This window comes from Somniosus microcephalus, unplaced genomic scaffold, assembly GCF_052327205.1.
Source record: "Somniosus microcephalus isolate GS21.2 unplaced genomic scaffold, FLI_Smic_1.0 unresolved_chr1, whole genome shotgun sequence".
Classification (NCBI taxonomy): domain Eukaryota; kingdom Metazoa; phylum Chordata; class Chondrichthyes; order Squaliformes; family Somniosidae; genus Somniosus; species Somniosus microcephalus.
The window spans coordinates 127408837-127431794 of NW_028225179.1; the positions used below are offsets into that span (position 1 = coordinate 127408837).

General features: G+C 49.1%; 1 protein-coding gene across 1 annotated transcript in view; it reads left to right on the plus strand.

Moving 5' to 3' along the window:
• The first annotated feature begins 2435 nt into the window (after positions 1–2435).
• Positions 2436–22958, plus strand: part of LOC147095827 (E3 ubiquitin-protein ligase TRIM39-like) — a 141944-nt gene continuing 121421 nt past the window's right edge. The window contains exon 1 of the mRNA XM_085974834.1: positions 2436–2852. Within this exon, the coding sequence (XP_085830960.1) occupies positions 2454–2852 (399 nt within the window). The 5' untranslated portion in view covers positions 2436–2453. The remainder of the gene's footprint in view (positions 2853–22958) is intronic.

The following is a 22958-nucleotide window of genomic DNA, read 5'->3' on the forward strand; positions in this document are numbered from 1 at the left end:
TGCTGATAGGGTGAGATGAAGAGGGGAGGGAGGGGGTTTGTGTGGAGCATAAACACCGTCACGGACCAGTTGGGCTGAATGGCCTGTTTCTGTGCTGTAAGTTTTATGTAATATGTCTGGAGCTCCATGTCAGCTTGGTTCAGTGGCCAAGCGGACACTTTAGCATTGTAAGGGGCTTCCACTCATAGTAAGCATTTGGCTGACCAAAAATAAAACTGCTGTATCTTTATCTTGTCCTCTTCCCTCTCGGCCTCTTTCATTCCGCATCCCGCTATTTACCTTGGAGCCTTTTATATATAAAATGCAAGGTTAACCAACACCAGCCCCCACCCTGACACCTCATGTTGCATCTTGTCAATGAACTACTCGAAGTCTTCCTTTGACTCAGTAACTCAGTCCGAACGCCTATCATATTGCAATGTGTGAGCTGTGGTGGTTTCAGGAAGTGAGTGGTTACTTTTGCAACGGGTTGCAAGCAGTCTTGAAGCGGGCCTTCAGGGGGTTGCCCCCGTAACTCGGAGTATATTTTACAGGAACTACAGTCTGATAATAAGCGATCTCTGCACTGATCTTAAAGTGATAGCTGTGGCTCAGTGGGTAGCACCCTCACCTCTGAGTCAGAAGGTTATGGGCACAAAAACCTAGGCTGACACTCCAGTGCAGTGCTGAGGGAGTGCTGCACTGTCGGAGGTGCCGTCTTTTGGATGAGACGTTAAATTGAGGCCCCATCTGCTCGCTTGGGTGGATGTAAAAGATCCTATGGCACTATTTTGAAGAAGAGCAGGGGAGTTATCCCTGGTGTCCTGGCCAATATTTATCTCTCAATCAACATCTGAAAAACAGATTATCTGTTCGTTATCACATTGCTGTTTGTGGGAGCTTGCTGTGCGCAAATTGGATGCTGCGTTTCCCACATTACAACAGTGCCTACACTTCAAAAGTACTTCATTGGCTGTAAAGCACTTTGAGGCATCCGATGGTCATGAAAGGCGCTATATAAATGCAATTCAACGACAGAGGATGGGACAATCTTGGATATGGACTGGAGGCAACGGAGGTTGAACAGTTTCCCATTTGTTCTGTAAATTAGCTCCACTCCAGCGGGGAGCTTACTAATTGCGAATTACAATATGCAGACGACGCTTGCGTCTGCGCACACTCGGAGGTCAAACTCCAAACCATTGTTAAGACCTTCACTGAAGTGTACAAGAGCATGGGCCTTACACTAAACTTCCGTAAGACAAAGGTCCTCTACCAACCTGCCCCCACCACACAGTACTCCCCCCCGATTATCAAAATCCATGACAAGGCCTTGGATAACGTGAATCACTTTCCATACCTCGGGAGCCTTCTGTCAACAAGGGCAGACGTCGATGACAAAGTCCAACACCGCTTTCGGTCGCCTGGGGAAGAGAGTGTTTGAAGACCAGGACCTCAAACCCGGCACCAAGCTCATGGTCTACACAGCAGTAGTAATACCTGCCCTCCTGTATGCCTCAGAGACATGGACCATGTACAGCAGGCACCTCAAAGCACTGGAGAGGTACCACCAACGCTGCCTCCGCAAGATCCTGCAAATCTATTGGCAGGATAGGCGCACCAACGTCAGTGTTCTCGCTCAGGCCAACATCCCCAGCATCGAAGCTTTGACCACGCTCGATCAGCTCCAATGGATGGGTCACATCATCCGCATGCCAGATACGAGACTCCCAAAACAAGCGCTCTACTTGGAGCTCCGACACGGCAAGAGAGCCCCAGGTGGGCAGAGGAAATGCTTCAAGGACACCCTCAAAGTCTCCTTGAAAAAGTGCAACATCCCCACTGACACCTGGGAATCCCTGGCCCAAGACCGCACAAAGTGGAGGAGAAGCATCCGGGAAGGCGCCGAACACCTCAAGTCTCTTCGCCGGGAGCAAGCGGAAGCCAAGCATAGGCAACGCAAGGGGTGCACGTCAACCCAAGCACCCCACCCACCCGCCCCTTCAACCACCGTCTGCCCCACCTGTGACAGAGACTGTAGGTCCCGCATTGGACTCATCAGTCACCTGAGAACTCATTTTTAATGTGGAAGCAACTCATCCTCGGTCCCGAGGGACTGCCTAAGAAGAAGATATAAATGCAAGTCTTTCTTAACGTAGGCATCAACCAGCGAAATACAGCACCAAAGCATTCGATTTAAGCGCTGATTGTTGCTTCGTTCCATCTACTTTACGCTGAATTGTGTACACAATTGTGAAATGTGTACACAAAACTGGACATGAATACAATATAACTATTAATTAACCAATTTGTTTTAAATGGATTCAGTGTGGGTGTTGTTAATATTCTTGCTGTGACAGCTGATACTGAGTTTGTCCCTGATCACGTGAAGTGAAAGCCAGGAAGTGCAGCACCGACCAAGAGTTGACAGTGAAAGCACTGGACAGGGAAGCAGAGAGACTGCGAGCACCGAGATGGCGTCTGCAGATCTAACACATGAACTGACCTGTCCCATCTGCCTGGAGATGTTCACCAACCCGGTGTCCCTGGAATGTGGGCATCACTTCTGCAGATCCTGCATCTCTCGGAGTTGGGAGATGGTCCCGGGAGATGTCTCCTGCCCCCAGTGTCGGCAGGTCTTCGCCCAGAGGAACACCAGGCCCGCTTGGACCCTGGGCAACATCGCTGAGCAGCTCAGACTGCTGAAGGTGAAGGCAACACAGCGGGAGGAGGAGTTTTACTGCGAGGAACACGGGGAAAGGCTGAAGATGTTCTGTGAAGAGGAGCAGAAGGCGATCTGTGTGGACTGCTGGAGCTCAGAGCATCAAACTCACAATGTGATCCCTATAAAGGAGGCCACCCAGAAATACCAGGTACTGGGTCACTGAACTCTCTGCATGTCCGGCACTGATTTAATTTGAGGTACAATACACACTCACCAGTGATACCGGGCATTATTTAAACACACTTAAATGGAATTTTAGACTTATGTGAGAAAGATAAAACGAGTGATCGAGCTTGCCTTACTTAGGGCAAGGGAGAATACACAGGAGTGAGACCCTAAGCTGTTATATCAATAGGTTCAGTGCACATTCAATTGCAAACCAATCCAAGCTAGTTAAGCCCACACCTCTGCTCTAACCAGTCTCTCGGTAACTTAATATTGACAAGGTGCCTTGTGTTCTGGGAATCCCGGGAGCGCCTTGGTGCAGCTTATGAATGGTATTCTAGAGCATAGAGGGTCCCCCTCTCCTGTGCCCATGTCCATAACCCACCTGTGGAAAATGCCTGTGAGCATTGATGATCAGTGTTGTGTAGACCCTTATTGCAACTGTCATTGTCGGTGCCTGTTGCGCTTGGTGGGGGAGGGTTGGTGGGTGGTTGGGGGTTGCAAAGGTGAGAAACTGAAAATTATATTTTGCAAGCAATGTTTTCTATTGGAGTTGTCTATTAGCATCAATTCATTCACAGGCATCGCCGGCAAGGCGGGCATTTATAGCCCATAGACAGTGGTGGTGGGCCTTCTTCTTGAACAACTGGGTAGCGGGTTTGGTACAACTGAACGGCTTGCTCAGCCATTTCAGAGGGCAGTGAAGAGTCAACCGCGTTGGTGTGGGCCTGGAGTAACGTGTAGGCCAGACCGGGTAAGGACGGCAGGCCTCCTTTCCCTAAAGGGACATCACTGAGCCAGTTGAGGCTTTTAACGACAATCCGACAGCTTCACAGTCACATTTACTGATGCTAGCTTTTTATTTCCAGATATTTAAAAAAAAACGAATTTCAAATTCTCAGACTGCCACGTTCTCTGCACTATTCATCCAGGCTTCTGGATTACTAGTCTAGTAACATAAGCCGCTACACTACCATACCCGGGCATGAAAAGCGCCACAGTTGTAAGGTCATCACTGTACGGCACTGTGAGTTGTGAGCCTTAAGGACATGCAGGCGATATGGATAACAGACTGTGCTGAGTGTTCAGCGTGATCCGATCACTTTCCTGCGCTATTTGCGACATGTTCCGCGGAGACTTTTTAAAAATTAGTTCATGGGATGTGGGCGTCATTTATTACCCATCCTCGATTTCAAAATTCTCATCCTTGTTTTCAAATCCCTCCATGGCCTCGCCCCTACCTATCTCTGTAATCTCCTTCAGCCCCACAACCACCCCCACCCCGAGATAACTGCGCTCCTCTAATTCTGCCCTCTTCAGCATCCCTGATTATAATCGCTCAACCTTTGGTGGCCGTGTCTCCTGTTGCCTAGGATCTAAGCTCTGGAATTCCTTGCCTAAACCTCTCCGCCTCGCTACCTCTCTTTCCTCCTTTAAGACACTCCTTAAAACCTATCTCTTTGACCAAGCTTTTGGTCACCTGCCCTAATTTATCCTTATGTGGATCGGTGTCATTTTTTTTGTCTTAAAATTCTCCTGTGCAGCACCTTGGGACATTTTACTACATTAAAGATGCTATATAAATACAAGTTGTTATCCCTAGTTGCCCTTGAGAAGGTGGTGGTGAGCCACCTTCTTGAACCGCTGCAGTCCGTGTGGTGAAGGTACTCCCACAGTGCTGTTAGGGAGGGAGTTCCAGGATTTTGACCCAGCGACGATGAAGGATCGGCGATATACTTCCAAGTCAGGATGGTGTGTGACTTGGAGTGGAACTTGGAGGTGGTGGTGTTCCCATGCGCCTGCTGCCCTTGTCCTTCTAGGTGGTAGATGTCGTGGGTTTGGGAGGTGCTGCCACGGAGACTAGTAAACACATTGCTGCAGTTGTATTAAGCAATGCCTTTCCGTATACACCCAGCCACAGATCTTACTCCTAGTGGATCTCATAAAGTTTAAGTTTGCATTTAATAAACTTTTCAATTTTCATTATATTAGTGCTGGCTAGGGAAGTGGCTCGGGAAGGAGTGGGATACTCATGTCTAACCTTGCTGTAGCCATCTCTCAGTACCTGTACCTCTTATCTGCGCTCCTCTAATTCTGCCGTCTTGAGCATCTCTGATTATAATCGCTCAACCATTGGTGGCCGTGCCTTCTGTTGCCTTGGCCCTAAGCTCTGGAATTCCCTGCCTAAACCTCTCCACCTCGCTACCTCTCGTTCCTCCTTTAAGATGCTCCGTAAAACCTACCCCTTTGACCAAGCTTTTGGTCACCTGCCCTAATTTATCCTCATGTGGCTCGGTGTCAAATTTTTTGTCTTAAAATACTCCTGTGCAGCGCCTTGGGACGTTTTACTACATTAAAGGCACTATATAAATACAAGTTGTTGTTGTTGTATAAACATTACCAAAATAAGAAATAAGTCAGATTTATATATACGAGCCCATTCCTTTAAAGTCGCAATGCCTAATTGTTGTTAAATAAACACTAGGGCCTAGAAATTGGGTATAGCCCCGCCAGCTCGTTTGCGCCGTAAATTTTGCGCCCGCCGCGGAGCCAGTTGTGCCCGCCCCATATTCACTTTCAGCACCCCAAAGCGGAACCGGGCGCTGTTCCAGGGTTTGGCCGCCCCGCTTGGGGCGCTGAAAGTGAATTTCAGCGCTGCCGGTCCCACTGCGCCACCCGATGCGGTGCGGCAGGCTGCTGTAATGCAGGCCTCCCCCTTCTCTTAAGGGGGAGGTGCCTGCAACGGCCGGAGCCCCAATTGCAAGTGCCGGCAAAAGAGCCCGGCACAATGGAGAAGTGCCGGGCTCCACGGAAACCAGCCGGCAATGCCGCGGGGGGGGGTGGAGGAGGCCGGGGAAGGAGGTGCAGGCAGGCGGCCGCCGAAAAAGCGGCCGCCCCGCACCTCCACCTTAACTTGCGCCGCTAAGGCTGCAGTAAGGACCCGGTCTCCCGATGTTGTTAGCGCCCGCCACGGAAGAGGCAGCCGCTACTGAAGATGGGGATCGGCGTGGTTTCGGGCGGTACCGGGGCACTGCGCACACCGATGACGTCATCGGTGCCGGCGCAGCGCTACCGGCTAACGCTGATGTTAGGGCCCACCTAATTTCGGGCGCGACGCAACTTCCGGCGCAACCCACTCTTTCGCCCCTAATTGGGCGCAAACGCAACTGAATTTCTAGGCCTAGGTGAGTACAGCGTTTAATTGCTGTTTGGATGGCAGGTCAAACAAGCAAACTCTTTTTTTTAAGCTTGACTGGTAACATCACTCAGAAGTTACAGATATTCTGTTTCCTGTGTCAAATGACTGCCTTTGCTTCATTGAGTTACATAGAAATTACAACACAGAAAAAGGCTGCATGGCCCAACCAGTCCATGTTGGTGTTTGTTCCCCACCATGAGCAGTAGTCCTAATCCCGCGAGCCCGCCCTGTGCCCGTATCCCTCTATTCCCTTTCCTTCAACCACCTAGCTAACCTATTCTTGAATGTTGACATGGTCTCTGTCAATCACCAGCTCTGGTAGTGCATTCCACAGCCTCACAACACTCTTTGTGAAAAAAAATTCTCTTGCTCACTGTCCTAAATCTCTTACATTTAATCTATGTCACCTCGTTCTAGACCCCTTAATCACTGGAAACAGTCTGTTTCTCTCTACCCTGTCCCATCCTCAATAATTTTAAATGTCTCTATCATATCACCCCTTAAACCCCTTTGATCTAATGAAAATAGTTAGATTTTTTTTTAAGTCTTTCTTCGTATTTGTGCTTCCTCATTCCAGGCAGCACCCTCGTGAATCTGCGCTGTTCCCTCTCTATTGCTGCAGCATCCTTCCTATAGTGTGGAGACAAAGAGTACTCCAACCCTGGTCTTAGTACGGTTTTCTTTGGATTCATCATTGCATCTTCCTCTATTTTAAATGTAAGAAATCACACAACACCAGGTTATAGTCCAACAGCTTTATTTGAAATCACAGGCTTTCGGAGCGCTGCTCCTTCATCAGGTGAAGTGGAGAGATGCATATAGGCACAGCTTATATAGTCAGAGAACACTGCCAGATGATTACAGGTAATCTTTCTAACTGCCCTTTATCACACCTCGGCAGAGAGATAATCACAGCAATCAAAGGTGTGAATGGTGTCCAAACAGGTCAGTCAGGAAAACATTACATCAAAGAACAATGAGGTGGGGTCACACGGGGTCAAATGTTGCAGATGCTGGGGTCTGTATGAAAAACAAAAAACTATTTTTTTGCTGGAAATCACAGCAGGTCCAGCCGCATCAGTGTAGAGAGAACAAACGCACAACAATCGCCAGGCAGGAGTGTTCCCTCCCAGTCGGGGAACACTTCAGCAGTCAAGGACATTCAGCCTCCGATCTTCAGGTAACCATTCTCCAAGGCGGCCTTCGAGACACACGACAACGCAAAATCGTCGAGCAGAAACTGATAGCCAAGTTCCGCACTCATGAGGACGGCCTCAACCGGGATCTTGGGTTAAAATGTCACGCTACATGTAATCCCTCCTGACGTAGAGTCATCCAGACTTGAGTCGTCGTTGGTTTGTTCTCTCTACACAGATGCGGCCGGACCTGCTGTGATTTCCAGCAAAAAAATAGTTTTTTGTTTGTTTTTTGTTTTTCATACAGACCCCAGCATCTGCAACATTTGACCCTGTGTGACCCCACCTCATTGTTCTTTGATGTAATGTTTTCCTGACTGACCTGTTTGGACACCATTCACACCTTTGATTGCTGTGATTATCTCTCTGCCGAGGTGTGATAAAGGGCAGTTAGAAAGATTACCTGTAATCATCTGGCAGTATTCTCTGACTATATAAGCTGTGCCTATATGCATCTCTCCACTTCACCTGACGAAGGAGCAGCGCTCCGAAAGCTTGTGATTTCAAATAAAGCTGTTGGGCTATAACCTGGTGTTGTGTGACTTCTTACATTTGTCCACCCCAGTCCAACACCGGCATCTCCACATCATATTTTAAATTTGACGCGGAAATTCGAGCGTGACGTTATTTTAACCTAAAACACCCGTTTTACACTCGCTTTGACTCTCCTTGAAGTCAACGGAGCATAAAAATCAGGCAGGATGTAAAATGGGTGTCTGACCCGAACCCATCTCATTCCCGACAGGCAAGTTCGCTTAAAATCAGGGCAAGGTTTCCAACCCCATGTTTTGCTCCAACATTGTGAATCACTGTCCGGGACACTGAGGAGTTTATGGGCTCGATTTTTATTGAGCCGTGGAGGTGGGCTTGGAGGCGTGCGGGGGGTTAAAATCGCAAAAACTGGCGGGCGGGACCCCCCCGCCTGGTTCCCGACACCGAACAATTTTAACTCAGTCGTGTCTGATGGTCCCGACTCCGCCCCGCATCCAGCAGGCGGGACTGGTCGTTAAGGCCCTTAACAACCACTAAATGGCCTCTATAATCCTAATTTGAAAGGCCCTTGTGAATTTAATCCTTTTCCCACATGAAACATGCCTGGTGGGAAACACGAATGTGAAACCTGGCGGGAGCACTATTGGATTGCTGACTATCAACTGCAGGTCAACCATTAAAGAGGAGATTTGATCAGCCATGATTTGCAGGTGGCAGGACTTAGTGGTCTCAGGTCTGGGGCAACTTTTACAAGGCTTAACCACACCTGTGGAAGGTTGGAGACTCACACCCATCTCCAGTGTGACCTGCTGGGAAACCCCTCTCGCCACCTTCACTCAGCACTTCCTCAACGGAGGCATATACCAGAAGCATGGGAGCCATTTATTTCCTTTCCATCTGGGCATTAGAGGAGCTCGAGCACCAGCCGCGGCACCAGCAGAACCAGGAGCAACAGCAGTACCAGCAACAGCAGCAGGAGCGCCAGGCTGCTGCTCACCCACCTGAAGCTGCACAGGCCAGAAGGGGCCAGCGCCTGGAAGTAGCTGGAGAGCACCTTGCTGCACATCAGGGGGGCCATGGGGACCCGTATCTGCAATGGCAGTCCTGCTCAGAAGGACTTCCATGAAGGTCTGGTTTCTCTGTTCAATAGATGCCCATCGCTCCTCAAGAGATGACATTCTATTCTGAACAATGACCATGTTTTCCATACCCTGGCGACTAAGCTCCTCCATGGTCGTAGCCATCCTCTCCTCTACGGTAGCCAGCCTTACCATGGAGGTAGCAATCCTTTCCACAGAGGTAGCCATCCTTTCTGTGGTGATGCATTCATGCGCCAATGATTCCACAAAGGCTCTGCTCATGTTTGCTATGGACTCCTCCATTCGCTCCACACTCGCAGCGACCCTAGAGACAAAACCTGCCAGAGACTCCTGCATCTGTGCCTGGAGTTCCATCACCTCTGATCTTATGGATGGACCCAGAGGCAGAGGGTCGACATGCTGCTGAGCCGAGCTGGCAGAGTCCTGTGCCCTCCAACTAGGACTCTCCACTGCTGTCCCTGTCTCCACAATCTGCTGATGCTCACTTGTGAGCTCTGATACACCAGGTGACATCATGTCCCGAAAGTCCCACCAAGGTGTGAGTGTCTGCGCTGGTGCTGGGTGCGCTGAATTCTGCTGACGCTGCACCCTCAGAGGTTGCAGCTTCCTCTGAGGAGTCTGGCTGTTCAGCCTCTTCTTCCTGGCTAGGGGGGACGGATGCTTGTGATGGTCCTGTGGGGGAGTAAAGGAAAGAGTCAGAGATGTGCCGCAAAGGCTACATGCACATAGCTTTTTGCAGATGCTCATAAGTCCATCTGTTACAGCTTCACAATCATTATCAGCGACTCATGCAATGTCAAAGAGAGAGATGGGAAACTTTTCTGTCACCAGCTTGCTGTGTTACACCCGTCTGTCTGTCCCCCGCACGTGCATCATCCTCTATTCCCATAATTTCCAGGACGGCCTCCTCCCAGGGGGTCAGGTGGGTTATTGAGGCTGTCCCTCCTCCTGTCCTGGCTCGCTTTCTCCTGTTGTGAGTTCTCTTTTCCTGCAATGAGGGAGACAAGTGGAGGTTGAGTGAGAATGAAGGAGTGAGTGTAGAGATTGCATAGCATAGATACTTAGACAGAGACAAAGATGGAGTGAGGTTGCAAGACCAAGGGCCCTCCCTGTGTGTTGTCAGTTGTGTTCAAAGCATCAGAGTGATAGCGAGTGTGAGGGCTGCATGGTCGAATAGATACGTGAATGTGAGCATAGAGAGAGAGGGAATGGGTAAGGGTGCATGGATGTCAGTGTCAAGTGGGATGTGGAGGAAGAGATTGCTAAAGCTGAGTGCTGGTGAGGAAAGGCAATGGGGATCAGATTGAGGGTGATGGGAAATTCATACTCACTTTTCCAGTGCACTGAAGGTCATGAAATCTTTTCCTGCACTGTATCCAGGTTCTGCAGGTGACTCCCAAGGAGTTGACCTCCTCACCCACCTGCATCCACACTGCCTTGGTCTGAGTGGGAGGCCTCTTCCTCCCTGATGAAGGGAAGAGCACCTCCCTGTTGGCCCTAACCACATCCACCAGTGCCTGCAGTGCTGCCTCATCAAAGCGAGGAGCTGATCTGGCCCTCACACTGCACAGTCAAGAAGCTTGGCAGTCTGCAGAAGAAGCAAGGTTTGCTGTGGACCTTAAATGCAGCAGCAGTGATGACATCATCGGAGGGGACTTTCAGTCATGAAAAACCCATTTGCAAAGGCTTCCCACACGTTGGAAATCAATTGGCCAATTGAGTTAAAATTGCATCAGTCTTCCACATCCATTTAGATTCATGTGGGAAACACGAAATTCGGATAACACGACACCAGCCTGCACCTGAGTTAAAATTACCCCCTGTGTTTTTGCAATCTGAAGCCTATCTTGTTCTCTTTTAGAAAAAAGTAAAAAAAATCATTGGAGTTTCTGCAAAAGCAAATGGATCTCAGCCTTCAAAGAGAAGGAGAGAATGGGATCTCACAGATAAAGGTAGCAGAGTGTCCTTTGGGATTTGTGTAAAGGGGAGAATGGGACCTTACAGATAAAGATAGGGGAGTGTCCTTTGGGCTCTGTGTATAGGGAATGGGATGATGGAATTTGACAGATAAAGGTAGTGGAGTGTCCTTTGGGCTTTGTGTTAAAGCACCCTGGGGGAAAATTTTGGTTGGTTGCGCCACCCATTAGCGCCTAAAGAGGTCAAGAAGTGGGGCGCTAACCAACTAGCACCCGGGCGCAGCGAACCCTGCACCTCTTCCCATATTGAGCGGACATTTTGCGCCGGCGCTAAACCGTAGCGCCCGCTCACTGGCGCACGCAGATCATGACATCATTTCAGTGTGCAACGCCTTTGGGGCGCCCCGGACCGGAAATTCAGTGGCGCCCCCCCCCCTCCGTTCCACCTGGCGCTAACAAGGACAGGTTACCTGGAATGTTTCCCAGTCGCCGTCAGGCTCGGGGGGTGCTATTTAAAGGGGACTGTTCTGGATTATTACTGGTAGCCATTTTTGGACCACAACTTCTTTGAGAGAGAGAGAGAGTTGCTCAGCTACACACGGAGAGTCATTTCTGCAGTGAGCCAGCACTGGCAGAGGAACTTTAGCCTTCTGAACATCACTTTGCAGTTGGTGAGCTTCTCAACCGGCATAACTTTCAGTGCGCACTTACTATGGGGGCTGCATTGGATGGGAACGTCATGCTTCTCAATCATATTGACAGGGCACAGAGACGCAGGGATAGAGTGGCAGGCATGGCCAGACGGAGGAGGGCCTACAGACGCCGCCCCATGAGACCTTACGCTGCCAGGGTTTTCCGCCAGCAGTTTTCATATATCAACATGTCGGAGGAGCAGTGTTTCCGAAGGCTGCGCTTCAGTAAGGGGGTGGTCACTGAGCTCTGCCACCTGCTTCAGCCAGATCTGCAGCCTCAACTAAGGTGCAGGACATCTCTGTTTGTGGCTGTGAAGATCACTGTGGCTGTAAACTTCTATGCAAGCGGCTCCTTTCAGGCCGCTACTGGGGACATTGCCAACATCTCACAGTTCGCGGTGCATTGCTGCATCCGTCAAGTGACTAATGCCCTCTTTAAAAGGAGATGGCAGTACTTCTCCTTCCCGATGACCCTGGACAAGCAGCGAGAGTGCGCAGAGGGCTTCGCAAGGATAGCGGGCTTCCCCATGGTGCAGGGCGCCATTGACTGCACGCATGTGGCTTTGCGGGCGCCTCTAGAGAATGCGGAGGATTTCCACAACCGAAAGGGCTTCCATTCTTTGAATGTGCAGCTGGCCTGTGACCACCAACAGCTGATACTTGCTGTGAATGCCCAGTTTCCAGGCAGCAGCCACAACGCCTTCATCCTGCACCAGACTTCTGTAGCAGACCTTTTCGAGGCCCCGGCTCACCCAGGAGGCTGGCTACTCGGGGACAAGGGCTATCCTCTGTGCCCCTGGCTGATGACCCTGCTCCGTTCACCCAGCACCCCTGCTGAAGAACGATACAACGAGAGCCATCAAGCGACCAGGAACATCATTGAGCACACAATCGGCGTGCTGAAGCAACGGTTCCGCTGTCTGGACCATTCCGGAGGAGCCCTTCAGTACTCACCTGAGTGAGTCTCCCACTTCGTGGTTGTGTGTTGCATGCTGCATAACCTGGCAATCCTCAGGACCCAGCCAATGCCACCAGACATTGAAGCACCAGCAGAGGAGGATGAGGAGGAGGAGGAGCAGCAGCACCAAGATGGGAGGGATGAACAAACTGCAAGGGCCGTCCGTCAGAGGGTTATAGCAAGTCGCTTCTAGGCCCCTCTCAGGGAATGCTTGCTGCCATTCCAAGAACATGAATGGAACTGTTCTGCTACCCCTAAGCCGGTCAAGGGCAAAATTTGTGCAAAGAACAGACATGGCCATTGTGAATAAAGAAAGTTGTTTATTTAACAAAATGTGCTTCATTCCTGCATGACAAAGCAATGGCAACAAAAGGCAAAACAAACAGACTGCCACATAAGTGGCTCTCACACCCGGGAGACTGTCCAAAACATAACTAACATTCAGACCAGCATCCTCGGCCTTGAATGAAACAAATAACAGGAATCAGCAGCACCTTCTACTTTTTCCCTCTCGATGGTGATCTGCTTCCCTTTCGGCATTGGCCCCTTCCCGCCCTGCAGCTACTTCGTAATGGGACCCCAGTGGCTGCAGCAAGGCTGGGGGAGGCCTGCTGACTGTCCGAAACTGCAGATGCCCCTGAGGGACGGCCTGGACGAGCTCTGGGCCTGGAGGGCCTGGCTGCTGACTGCTCCAACTCTGCATGGGCAGCAGCAGTCTGTCCTACAGGTGGTGGCAGCTACAGTGGAGAAGTGCCAGTGGTGGCATCAGGAATGCTGTCATCCTGAGAGCGGACAGCAGCTCCCTGGTCAGCCGACACACTGGCACTCTGACGGGGTAGCACCGCAGCATGCGCAGCAATTGGCTGGCGCACAGATTGCTGGCCTGCTGTGGTGTGGCGAGGGCCCCGGGGAATCCTGCCCGATCCAGCGAGGGTGGCAGCAGTCAGTGCTCGCGTGGCCTCAATCTGTGTCTGCATGAGACCAGCGAGTGACTGCGTGGCAGCACTCAGCACTTGTGTGGCAGGTGCCATTGCTTCGCTGAAGCCCTGAACAATCCTTGCCAGTGCTGTGCCGAAGTCCTGCACACTCCTTGCCTGTGCTGCGCCGAAGTCCTGCACACTCCTTGCCTGTGCTGCGCCGAAGTCTTGGACGCTCCTTGCCAGTGTCTCAATGGATTCGGGCATCCTTCCCACTGCAGCCATGAGCTCAGTGTGCCTCAGCCCAGCCTGGGCGCTCATTTCAGCGAGGGCACGCACCTCTTCTGCGGTTTGTGCAGCAGCACTCGCAGCCCAACTCGCCCTCCGGGGAGACAGCCCCCGAGCTTCCCTACCCCCCTCGTGTTGCTGCAGGCCACTGGGTCCTGGAGCTGGATCCTCCTCAGAGCATTCCCTCCCGCTCCCCTCCAGGGAAGGAGTCTCCCCAGTCTGGAGATGGGCTGGCTCGCCTGAGGGTTGAACGGATGGTCCGGCTTCCTCCTCCTTGTCGCCTCCAGAGTCACTCGCACTGGCAGCTTGAGGGCCCGCCTCCCGAGCTGGTGATGCAGCATCTGAAAGCTGGGAGGTTCAAGAGTGGCTTTAGCGAAAGGACAGGGTGGCAGCAAGGGATGCGTGAGTGCTGCAATGCTCTGAATTGGGTCAAGAGTGAAAAAGCATGCTGGTGTGGGGAACAAGTGGAAGGAGAGAGGTCAAAAAGGTGATGACCTTACCATCGCTGTCCACAATGGGGTCGGCATCTCCAGAGGCGGCGGGGCCACTCATCCGGCTTGCGACGATCTGGTGGACTCACTCCTCCAGGTCTGTAAGGGTCTGCAGGTGAGGCCGGCCTCCTCTGGTCCGAAACTGTTGCCTGCGGTTACTCGCCAGCTTGGCCTGCAAGAGAAAGGATGGGGTGTGATGAAACATGCTGCCCTGATCTGGTATCACATGCCTCCCATGGTCGAATAGCCCTTACATTATGCTGCCCTGATTTGGCATCACATGCTTCCCATGGTCAAATAGCCCTTACATGATGCTGCCCTGATCTGGCATCACATGCCTCCCATGGTCGAATAGCCCTTGCATTATGCACTGAGCTGAATGTGCGCGTGTGTTTCCAGAAAGGGCCATGGGTTCTGGATGACAGCTGGCCATTGGGGCTTTGCACACCCTCTGGCCATAAAGTGAGGTGCAGATGGAGGGATGAAGATGATTCTGAAAAAGGCACTCACCCTGACGACCCGAGTGAGGTCGTTGAACTTCTTCATGCATTGCACAGGAGTTCTCGGAACCATGCTGCTGGAGGTGACTCTTTGGGAAACCTCCCTCCAAGCTCTGCGGTATTCAGTGTGTTGAGGCCTCCTGCCATTCTCCGGGTACAGCACAGATCGCCGGCGCTCCACCGCGCCAACCAGAGCATCCAATGCCCCCTCGCTGAAGCGCTGCGCTCTCTCCCTGGCCCTCTCCATGTGGTTGAAGTTTTGAACGCCACAGGTAGGTTGCCGCCGATTTTGAGGCCTACAAGGCGCAGAGTGTGGCTGCAGATGATAATCGATCCGCCCCTTTAAGAGCTGGCCGGCGCCAGCGTGTCTGGGTGAAATCGATAATTGACAGCACCTGCGCTGCGCCCGCCCGTGGAGAAATTGCGTCGCGCCGCCGGGTTAGCGCCTTAAGACTATCGTGCAGCGCCTGATTTAGCGCCGCAATCACCTTCAGGGGTGCTGCAACCCAATATCGCTCGAGGTGGTGATAAATTGTGCCTGGCGCTAAACTTTGCGCACCGCCAATACTAGCGCCCCAAACGGGGCGATACCGAATTTCTCCCCCCCCCCCCCCCCGTGTTTGTGACTGACTAAATGAGCTTTACTGAACAAAATGCTGTCTGTCCCAGCACACTCCAGACTGCTACCTGATCTGCAATATGAGGGGCCATCTGTAAATTGTCAATCGTTCCAAAAGTGCACAGGTGGGTTATTTTCCTTTATCTTTCCCTCCCAACTGACTATTGGAAGCAATGATGACAATTGATCTTTTTCTACATTGTGTAAGATTAGGATCACAGGTCACACACAGATTACCCAAAGGGTCTTAGGGGTTGTAAGGCTTTTTATTAAAGAGCTACAGATTATGATCAGATATTACATGTGGTTAAGATAAGTATAAGAGACATACAACCCATGACAGATGAGGGCGATCTACGGCCCTGGAATGGAACGAAACAACCGGATGGACGATTGTTGGAGGTGTTGGGCCGTCAGCCACCTCAGAGGCTAAACTTGACCAAGGTGTTAGGCCGTAGCCACCTCGGGGAAGCCTTCGCCCCTAACGGACTGATTTCCTCTGTCGGTCGTCTATATTTATAGTTATTTCAGTGGGCTGGTGATTGCCTGGTGTAATCATTTGTTCCCCATCCCATTGTCCAATTACAAGGGAGAGGCCACCTATCACAGCCCCCTCCCAGCCTCATGAGGTCATTTTCCTCCTTATCTCTGTTCTAAAGGTCTTGTTGCCTTCTCGTAGACAGCTTGTTTATCCTACAGCTCCTTGCTGCATCCCTTATCAGGCCTAGCTATGCCCACTCGAAGGCCTGTTTTTGTGTCCTGACCTCCTAATTCAACTCTCTGTACAGCTATTTTTCTGACATGACTGGAATCTTTCTGTGTCATCAACTTAGGCAAACTGCTGATCTAGGGAACCCATAACAAACTATTATTTCTTTCAATTCACGATTTCTTACAATTGTACGTTCTAACAATCCCATTCCCCCACAAGAGCACTATGGTATCATAGTGGTTCTGTTACTGGACTAGTAAACCAGAGGCCTGGACTAATGATCCGAGAAATGTGAGTTCAGATCCCACCACGGCAGCTGGGGAATTTAAAGTTAAGGGTCCAGAAAAGATTTACAGGTAATGGTTCCAGGGATGAGGGACTTCAGTTACGTGGATAGACTGGAGACACTGGGGCTGTTCTCCTTAGAGCAGAGAAGGTGAGAGGAGATTTGATAGAGGTGTTCATAAATCAGGAGGGGTGTAGATAGAGAGAAACTGTTCCCATTGGCGGAAGGATTGAGAACCAGAGGGCACAGATTTAAGGTGATAGGCAGAAGAACCAAAAACAACATGAGGAAAAAGTTTTTTACGCAGCAAGTGGTTAGGATCTGGAATGCACTGCCTGAATTTGGCCCGAACTGGACAGCAGCAAATCTGTGAGCTGAATTTCTAGACTCAATCTAACTCCTCTGAATACCTCAGTTAGATTATTGCCTTTTCTTATTTTTTGTCTAAATGATTTCAAAGTCTTATATGTCATGCCTGGGTATCCATTATTCTATATAGAAACCATCTATAACCACTAATACAAAAAGAAAATACTGCAGATGCTGGAAATCGGAAATAAAAACAGAAAATGCTGGAGAAACTCAGCAGGTCAGGCAGCATCTATGAGGAGAGAAACAGAGTTAACGTTTCAGGTCGATGACATTTTGTCATAACCACTGTTCAGATTCCAGCCTGTAACTCACTCCCAGGTATCTATTATTCTATATATAATCCATCTGAACCACTCAATTAGATTCCAGCCTGTAACTCACTCCCAGGTGTAGGATCGTGGTGTCTGTCTGTCTGTGTGTCTGTCTGTGTGTCTGTCTCTGTGTATGTCCGGGCTTCACTCAAAAGTTATAGAGCGTACCTACACATATGTTATATCAAAAGAAAGGTTATGATTAGGGGAGTGTCATAGGCATAGTTACTTTTTGGTCAGACAAAAATTGTTCAGACAATATACAAATAAAGTTCAAAAAACGGACAAAATCCGCTCATTAGCGGTTGACCAATCCTACCGCTCATTAGCGTTGAGTGACGTGATGGTTGACCAATCCTACGGGGGCACGGGGGGGTGTTTCATGGCGTTTGTGGACGGGGCCTAATCCTTCAAACTGCCGTTAGTGCGGGAGCGGGAGCTGAGGTGAGTGGTGGCCATTAAAGACCGGCCGGGCCTGAAGCTAAAAAAATGGTAATGGAGGTGAGGAAATTGTTGATTCATTAGTATTGATTCAGGAATTTCTCTCTCTCTCTCTCTCCTTCCCCCCTCTCTCTCTCTCTCTCTCTGCTTCCCCCCTCTCTCTCTCTCCTTCCCCCCTCTCTCTCTCTCTCTGCTTCCCCCCTCTCTCTCTCTCCTTCCCCCCCTCTCTCTCTCTTTCTCTCCTTCCCCCCCTCTCTCTCTCACTCTCTCTCTCCTTCCCCCCCTCTCTCTCTCTCTCCTTCCCCCTCTTCTATCTATCTATCTATCTATCTTACCTTATCTTATCGCATAATGGAGTGGGCAAGGACACTGAACGCACAATTGCAAGAGATAGATTGTTAGGCAGGGGAGGGAGAGAGAGGGGGAGACAAGGGGAGGGAGAGAGAGAGAGGGGGAGGGAGGGAGAGAGAGGAAAGGAGGGAGAGAGGGGGAGTGTGATATCCGAGTGGTAAGGCCAGAAACTGAGATAAACCAGAGGTGAGTGACCAGGCGAGACATACCCAAAACTGTAAAACCTGGAGTATATGGCTACTGGCGATCCCCATTAACAAAAAACGAAGTTAAACAACCACCTCCTGGGTGCTTAGGAAGAGTTCTTCAATCCCAACAGTCTCAAAAACAGTTTTACAAAAAAGCCTCGGCACCACCGGGCACTCCAGCTAGTTCTATATATAATCCATCTGAACCACTCAATTAGATTCCAGCCTGTAACTCACTCCCGGGTATCCATTATTCTATATATAAACCATCTGAGCCCCTCGATTAGATTGCAGCCTGTAACTCACACCCAGGTATCCATTATTCAATACATAAACCATCTGAACCCCTTGATTAGATTCCAGTCTGTAACTCACTCCCGGGTATCCATTATTGTTTATATGAACCATCTGAACCCTTCAATTAGATTCCAGCCTGTAACTCACTCCCGGGTATCCATTATTCTATATATAAACCATCTGAACCCCTCGATTAGATTCCAGTCTGTAACTCACTCCCGGGTATTCATTATTCTATATATAAACCACCTGAACCCCTCGATTAGATTCCGGCCTGTAACTCACTCCCAGATATCCATTAATCTATTTTCTTTATATAAACTATGTAAACCTTTTGATTGGACTATAATCTCATAAATACTTCTAAGTATCTGTAATAATTCTGTTGTTATGGATATTTGGGAGCAATTTACCTCTTTGACCAAGCATTTGGCCGCCCCTCCTAACATCTCCTTCTTTGACTCGGTATCCATTTTTATTACCATTACATCTCTGCAAAACGCCTTGAATTTTTTTTTCCAACATTAAAGGCACAACATAAACGCAAGTGGTTGTTTGTTTTAAAGTTTTTATTTCAAATAGAGGTACAGGGATGTTGGGATTATAAATATTGTTTGTTCCGTTCGGTATTCAATGTGTTCCAGGCCCAGGTTGATGGTCTGAGAAGTGAAATCAGCACTGACTTTGAAAAGATGCACAAATTCCCGTCTGAGAAGGAAGAGCTGATGAAAGCAAAGCTGGAGATAAAAGCAGATAAAATATTAGAACAAATGGAGAACAATTTTAAAAGCACCTTCGATGAAATGTCTTCTCTTGAAGGAGCGATAAGAGATCTAAAAGCGAGGCTGGAGGTACAAGAAGCCCCAAAGTTCCTCAAGGTACAAAATGTCTCTCCTCCTTGTACAGGGAATCTAAACGGACAGTGAAATAACTGTCAGTGGGATTGATATAAAGGGTAAATGGGATCAAACCAGTCCCCTCAGGAAGGTCAGTAGAAACACTAAAACATTCAGGGGACTTGAGGCTTGGGGGCGGGGGGGGAGGGTGGTGTGGGGGAGCAGTGGGTTAATATACTGACCTTTCACCTCTGGGCTTGTGTTTGACCCCAATCTGACCAGTGGGATGGACGTCTACTCTTTCTGCTGTAAGGGTCCAATGGGAAATGAGATGAAGATATCTCAGTGCAGTTCCTACACACAGTGTAACAGTGGCACTGACTGGCGATTGGACTCAGAGAGGGCTGAGGTGGGAACTGGAGATGCTCACACACGTGCAGTTGGGGCTCTTCTGAGGATGGGGTTAAGGTGCATCGTTGAGGCAGAGTAGGTAGAGCTTTGCTCTGCTGCTGGCTCTGTTGTTCCTGACTCTGGAAGCGCTTGATGGCTTTTCTCTGCATCCTGCCCATGGGAGTGCTTAATGCTGACACTGGAGGGCAGATTTTATGAGCCTTCATCACGGCATCTCGCACCTTGCAATCTTACACTGTAAAGTTGGAGCAATGCGACTTTGGATGGCAAAATGGAGAAAAAGTTGGCCGAGATCTTTTCTGACTAATTTCTCGGTGTCAGTCGTGGCTCAGTCGGAAAGCACTCTTCCCTCTGAGTCAGAAGGTTGTGTGGTTCAATCCTCACTTCGGACACTTGAGTACATAAAATCCAAGCTGACACTTCTGAGGGAGCGCTGCACTGTTGGAGGTGCTGTCATTTAGATGAGATGTTAAACCAAGGCTCTGTCTGCCCTCTCAGGTGGATGTAAAAGAACCCATCCCGTTATTTTGAAGAGCAGGGGAGTTCCCCCCGGTGTGTTGGCCACTATTTAGCGCCCAACCAACATAACTAAAAAAAAAACCAGGTGATTTGGCTATTATCTCATTGCTGTTTCTGGGACCTTGCTGTGCACAAATTGGCTGCCGCGTTTCCTACATTACAATAATGACTACGCTTAAAAAAGTAGTTCATTGGTTGTAAAGTGCTTTGAGACGTCCTAAGGTCATAAAGGAGGAGGAGGAATTCCTGGAGTGTTTACGGGATGGTTTCCTGGACCAATATGTTGAGGAACTAACCAGAGATCAGGCCATCTTAGACTGGGTATTATGCAACGAGAAAGGATTAATTAGCAATCTTGTTGTACGAGGCCCCTTGGGTCAGAGCGATCATAATATGATCGAATTCTTCATTAAGATGGAAAATGAAGTAGTTGACACAGAGACTAGGGTCCTAAATTTAAATAAAGGAAACTACAATGGTCTGAGGCGTGAGTTGGGTAGGATTGATTGGGGATTGTCACTCAAAGGGTTGACGGTGGATAGGCAATGGCAAACATTCAAAGACCACATGGATGAACTACAGAATTTGTTCATCCCAGTTTGGCATAAAAATAAAACAAAAATGGTGACTCAACCGTGGCTAACAAGGGAAATTAGGGATAGCATAAGATCCAAGGAGAGAACATATAAATTGGCCAGAAAAAGCAATAATCCTGAGGATTGGGAGCAGTTTAGGATTCAACAAAGGAGGACAAAGAGATTAATTAAGAAGGGGAAAATAGAATATGAGAGTAAGCTTTCAGGGAACATAAAAACTGACTGTAAAAGCTTTTATAGATATGTGAAGAGAAAAAGATTGGTGAAGTCAAGCGTAGGTCCCTTGCAGTCAGAATCAGGGGAATTTATAATGGGGAACAAAGAAATGGCAGACCAACTAAATACATATTTTGGTTCTGTCTTCACAAAGGAGGACACAAATAACCTCCCAGAGATGCCGGGGAACATAGGGTCTGATGAAAGGGAGGAACTGAAAGAAATCAGTATTTGTAGGGAAATGGTGTTAGGGAAATTGATGGGATTGAAGGCCGATAAATCCCCAGGGCCTGATAATCTACATCCTAGGGTACTTAAGGAAGTGACCCTAGAAATAGTAGATGCATTGCTGATCATCTTCCAACATTCGATGGAATCTGGAACAGTACCCATGGATTGGAGGGTAGCTAATGTTACTCCACTATTCAAAAAAGGTGGTAGAGAGAAAACGGGGAATTATAGACCGGTAAGCCTGACATCGGTAGTGGGGAAAATGCTCAAGTCCATTATAAAAGATGTAATAGCAGAGCACTTGGAAAACAGTGACGGGATCGGACAAAGTCAACATGGATTCACAAAAGGTAAATTGTGCTTGACTAATCTACTGGAATTTTTTGAGGATGTAACTGGTAAAACAGATAAGGGAGAACCAGTGGATGTGGTGTATCTGGACTTTCAGAAGGCCTTCGATAAGGTCCCGAATAAGAGATTAGCGAGTAAAGTTAAAGCACATGGGATTGGGGGCAAGGTATTGACTTGGATAGAGAACTGGTTGGCAGACAGAAAGCAAAGAGTTGGAATAAACGGGTCTTTTTCCGAGTGGCAGGCAGTGACTAGTGGGGTACCGCACGGATTGGTCCTTGGACCCCAGCTATTCACAATATATATTAATGATCTAGACAAGGGAACTAGATGTAATATCTCCAAATTTGCAGACGACACAAAGCTGGGTGGGCGTGTGTGCTGTGAGGAGGATGTCAAGAAACTCCAGGATGATTTGGACATGTTGGGTGATTGGGCAGAAACATGGCAGATGCAATATAACGTGGATAAATATAAGGTTATCCACCTTGGTGGCAAAAACAGAAAGGCAGATTATTATCTAAATGGCAATAGATTGGGAGAAGGGGAAGTGCAACTGGACCTGGGTGTCCTTGTGCACCAGTCACTGAAGGTAAGCATGCAGGTGCAGCAGGTGGTTAAGAAGGCAAATGGTATGTTGGCCTTCGTAGCGAGAGGGTTTGAGTACAGGAACAAGGATGTCTTGCTGCAGTTGTACAGGGCCTTGGTGAGACCACATCCTGAGTATTGTGTGCAGTTTTGGTCACCTTATCTGAGGAAGGATGTTCTTGCCATGGAAGGAGTTCAGCGAAGAGTCACCAGGCTGATACCTGGGATGGCAGGAATGACGTATGAGGAGAGATTGGGTTGATTGGGCTTGTACTCGCTGGAGTTTAGAAGAATGAGAGGTGATCTCATTGAAACTTATAAAATTCTGACAGGACCAGACAGACTAGATGCAGGAAGGATGTTCCCGATGGTCGGGGAGTCCAGAACCAGGGGACACAGTCTAAGGATAAAGGGTAGGCCATTTAGGACAGAAATGAGGAGGAATTTCTTCACCCAGAGAGTGGTGAACCTGTGGAACTCTCTACCACAGAAGGCGGTGGAGGCCAATTCATTAAATATATTCAAGAAGGAGTTGGATATATTTCTTAAGGCTAAAGGGATCAAGGGGTATGGGGAGAAAGCAGGGACCGGGTACTGAATTTGCATGATCAGCCATGATCGCATTGAATGGTGGAGCAGGCTCGAGGGGCCGAATGGCCTACTCCTGCTCCTAGCTTCTATGTTTCTATGTGAAAGGTGCTGTGTAAAAGCAAGTATTTTTTTTCTTTTTCTCGTTGTCGTTCCTTTTGAAGTTTCATCGAGAGATTCGTAGCAGCAGCTCTTTAATCTGAATAAGTAATGTTTATTCTGTCCCTTCCCCCTCGGGACATTCAAGCCCTTTTGACCAGGTAAGCAGATTTAAAGAAGCCGTTCTGTGATCTGATCGCTGCTCTCTCTCGAACATGGACTGATCCCCAGCCCTGTTTTTACAGGTCTGAAATCGAGGTTCACAATCTTGGAGCTGTCTCAGCTGAGCTACCTGTGGATATATAACATAAAATAAAAAGAGAAATTG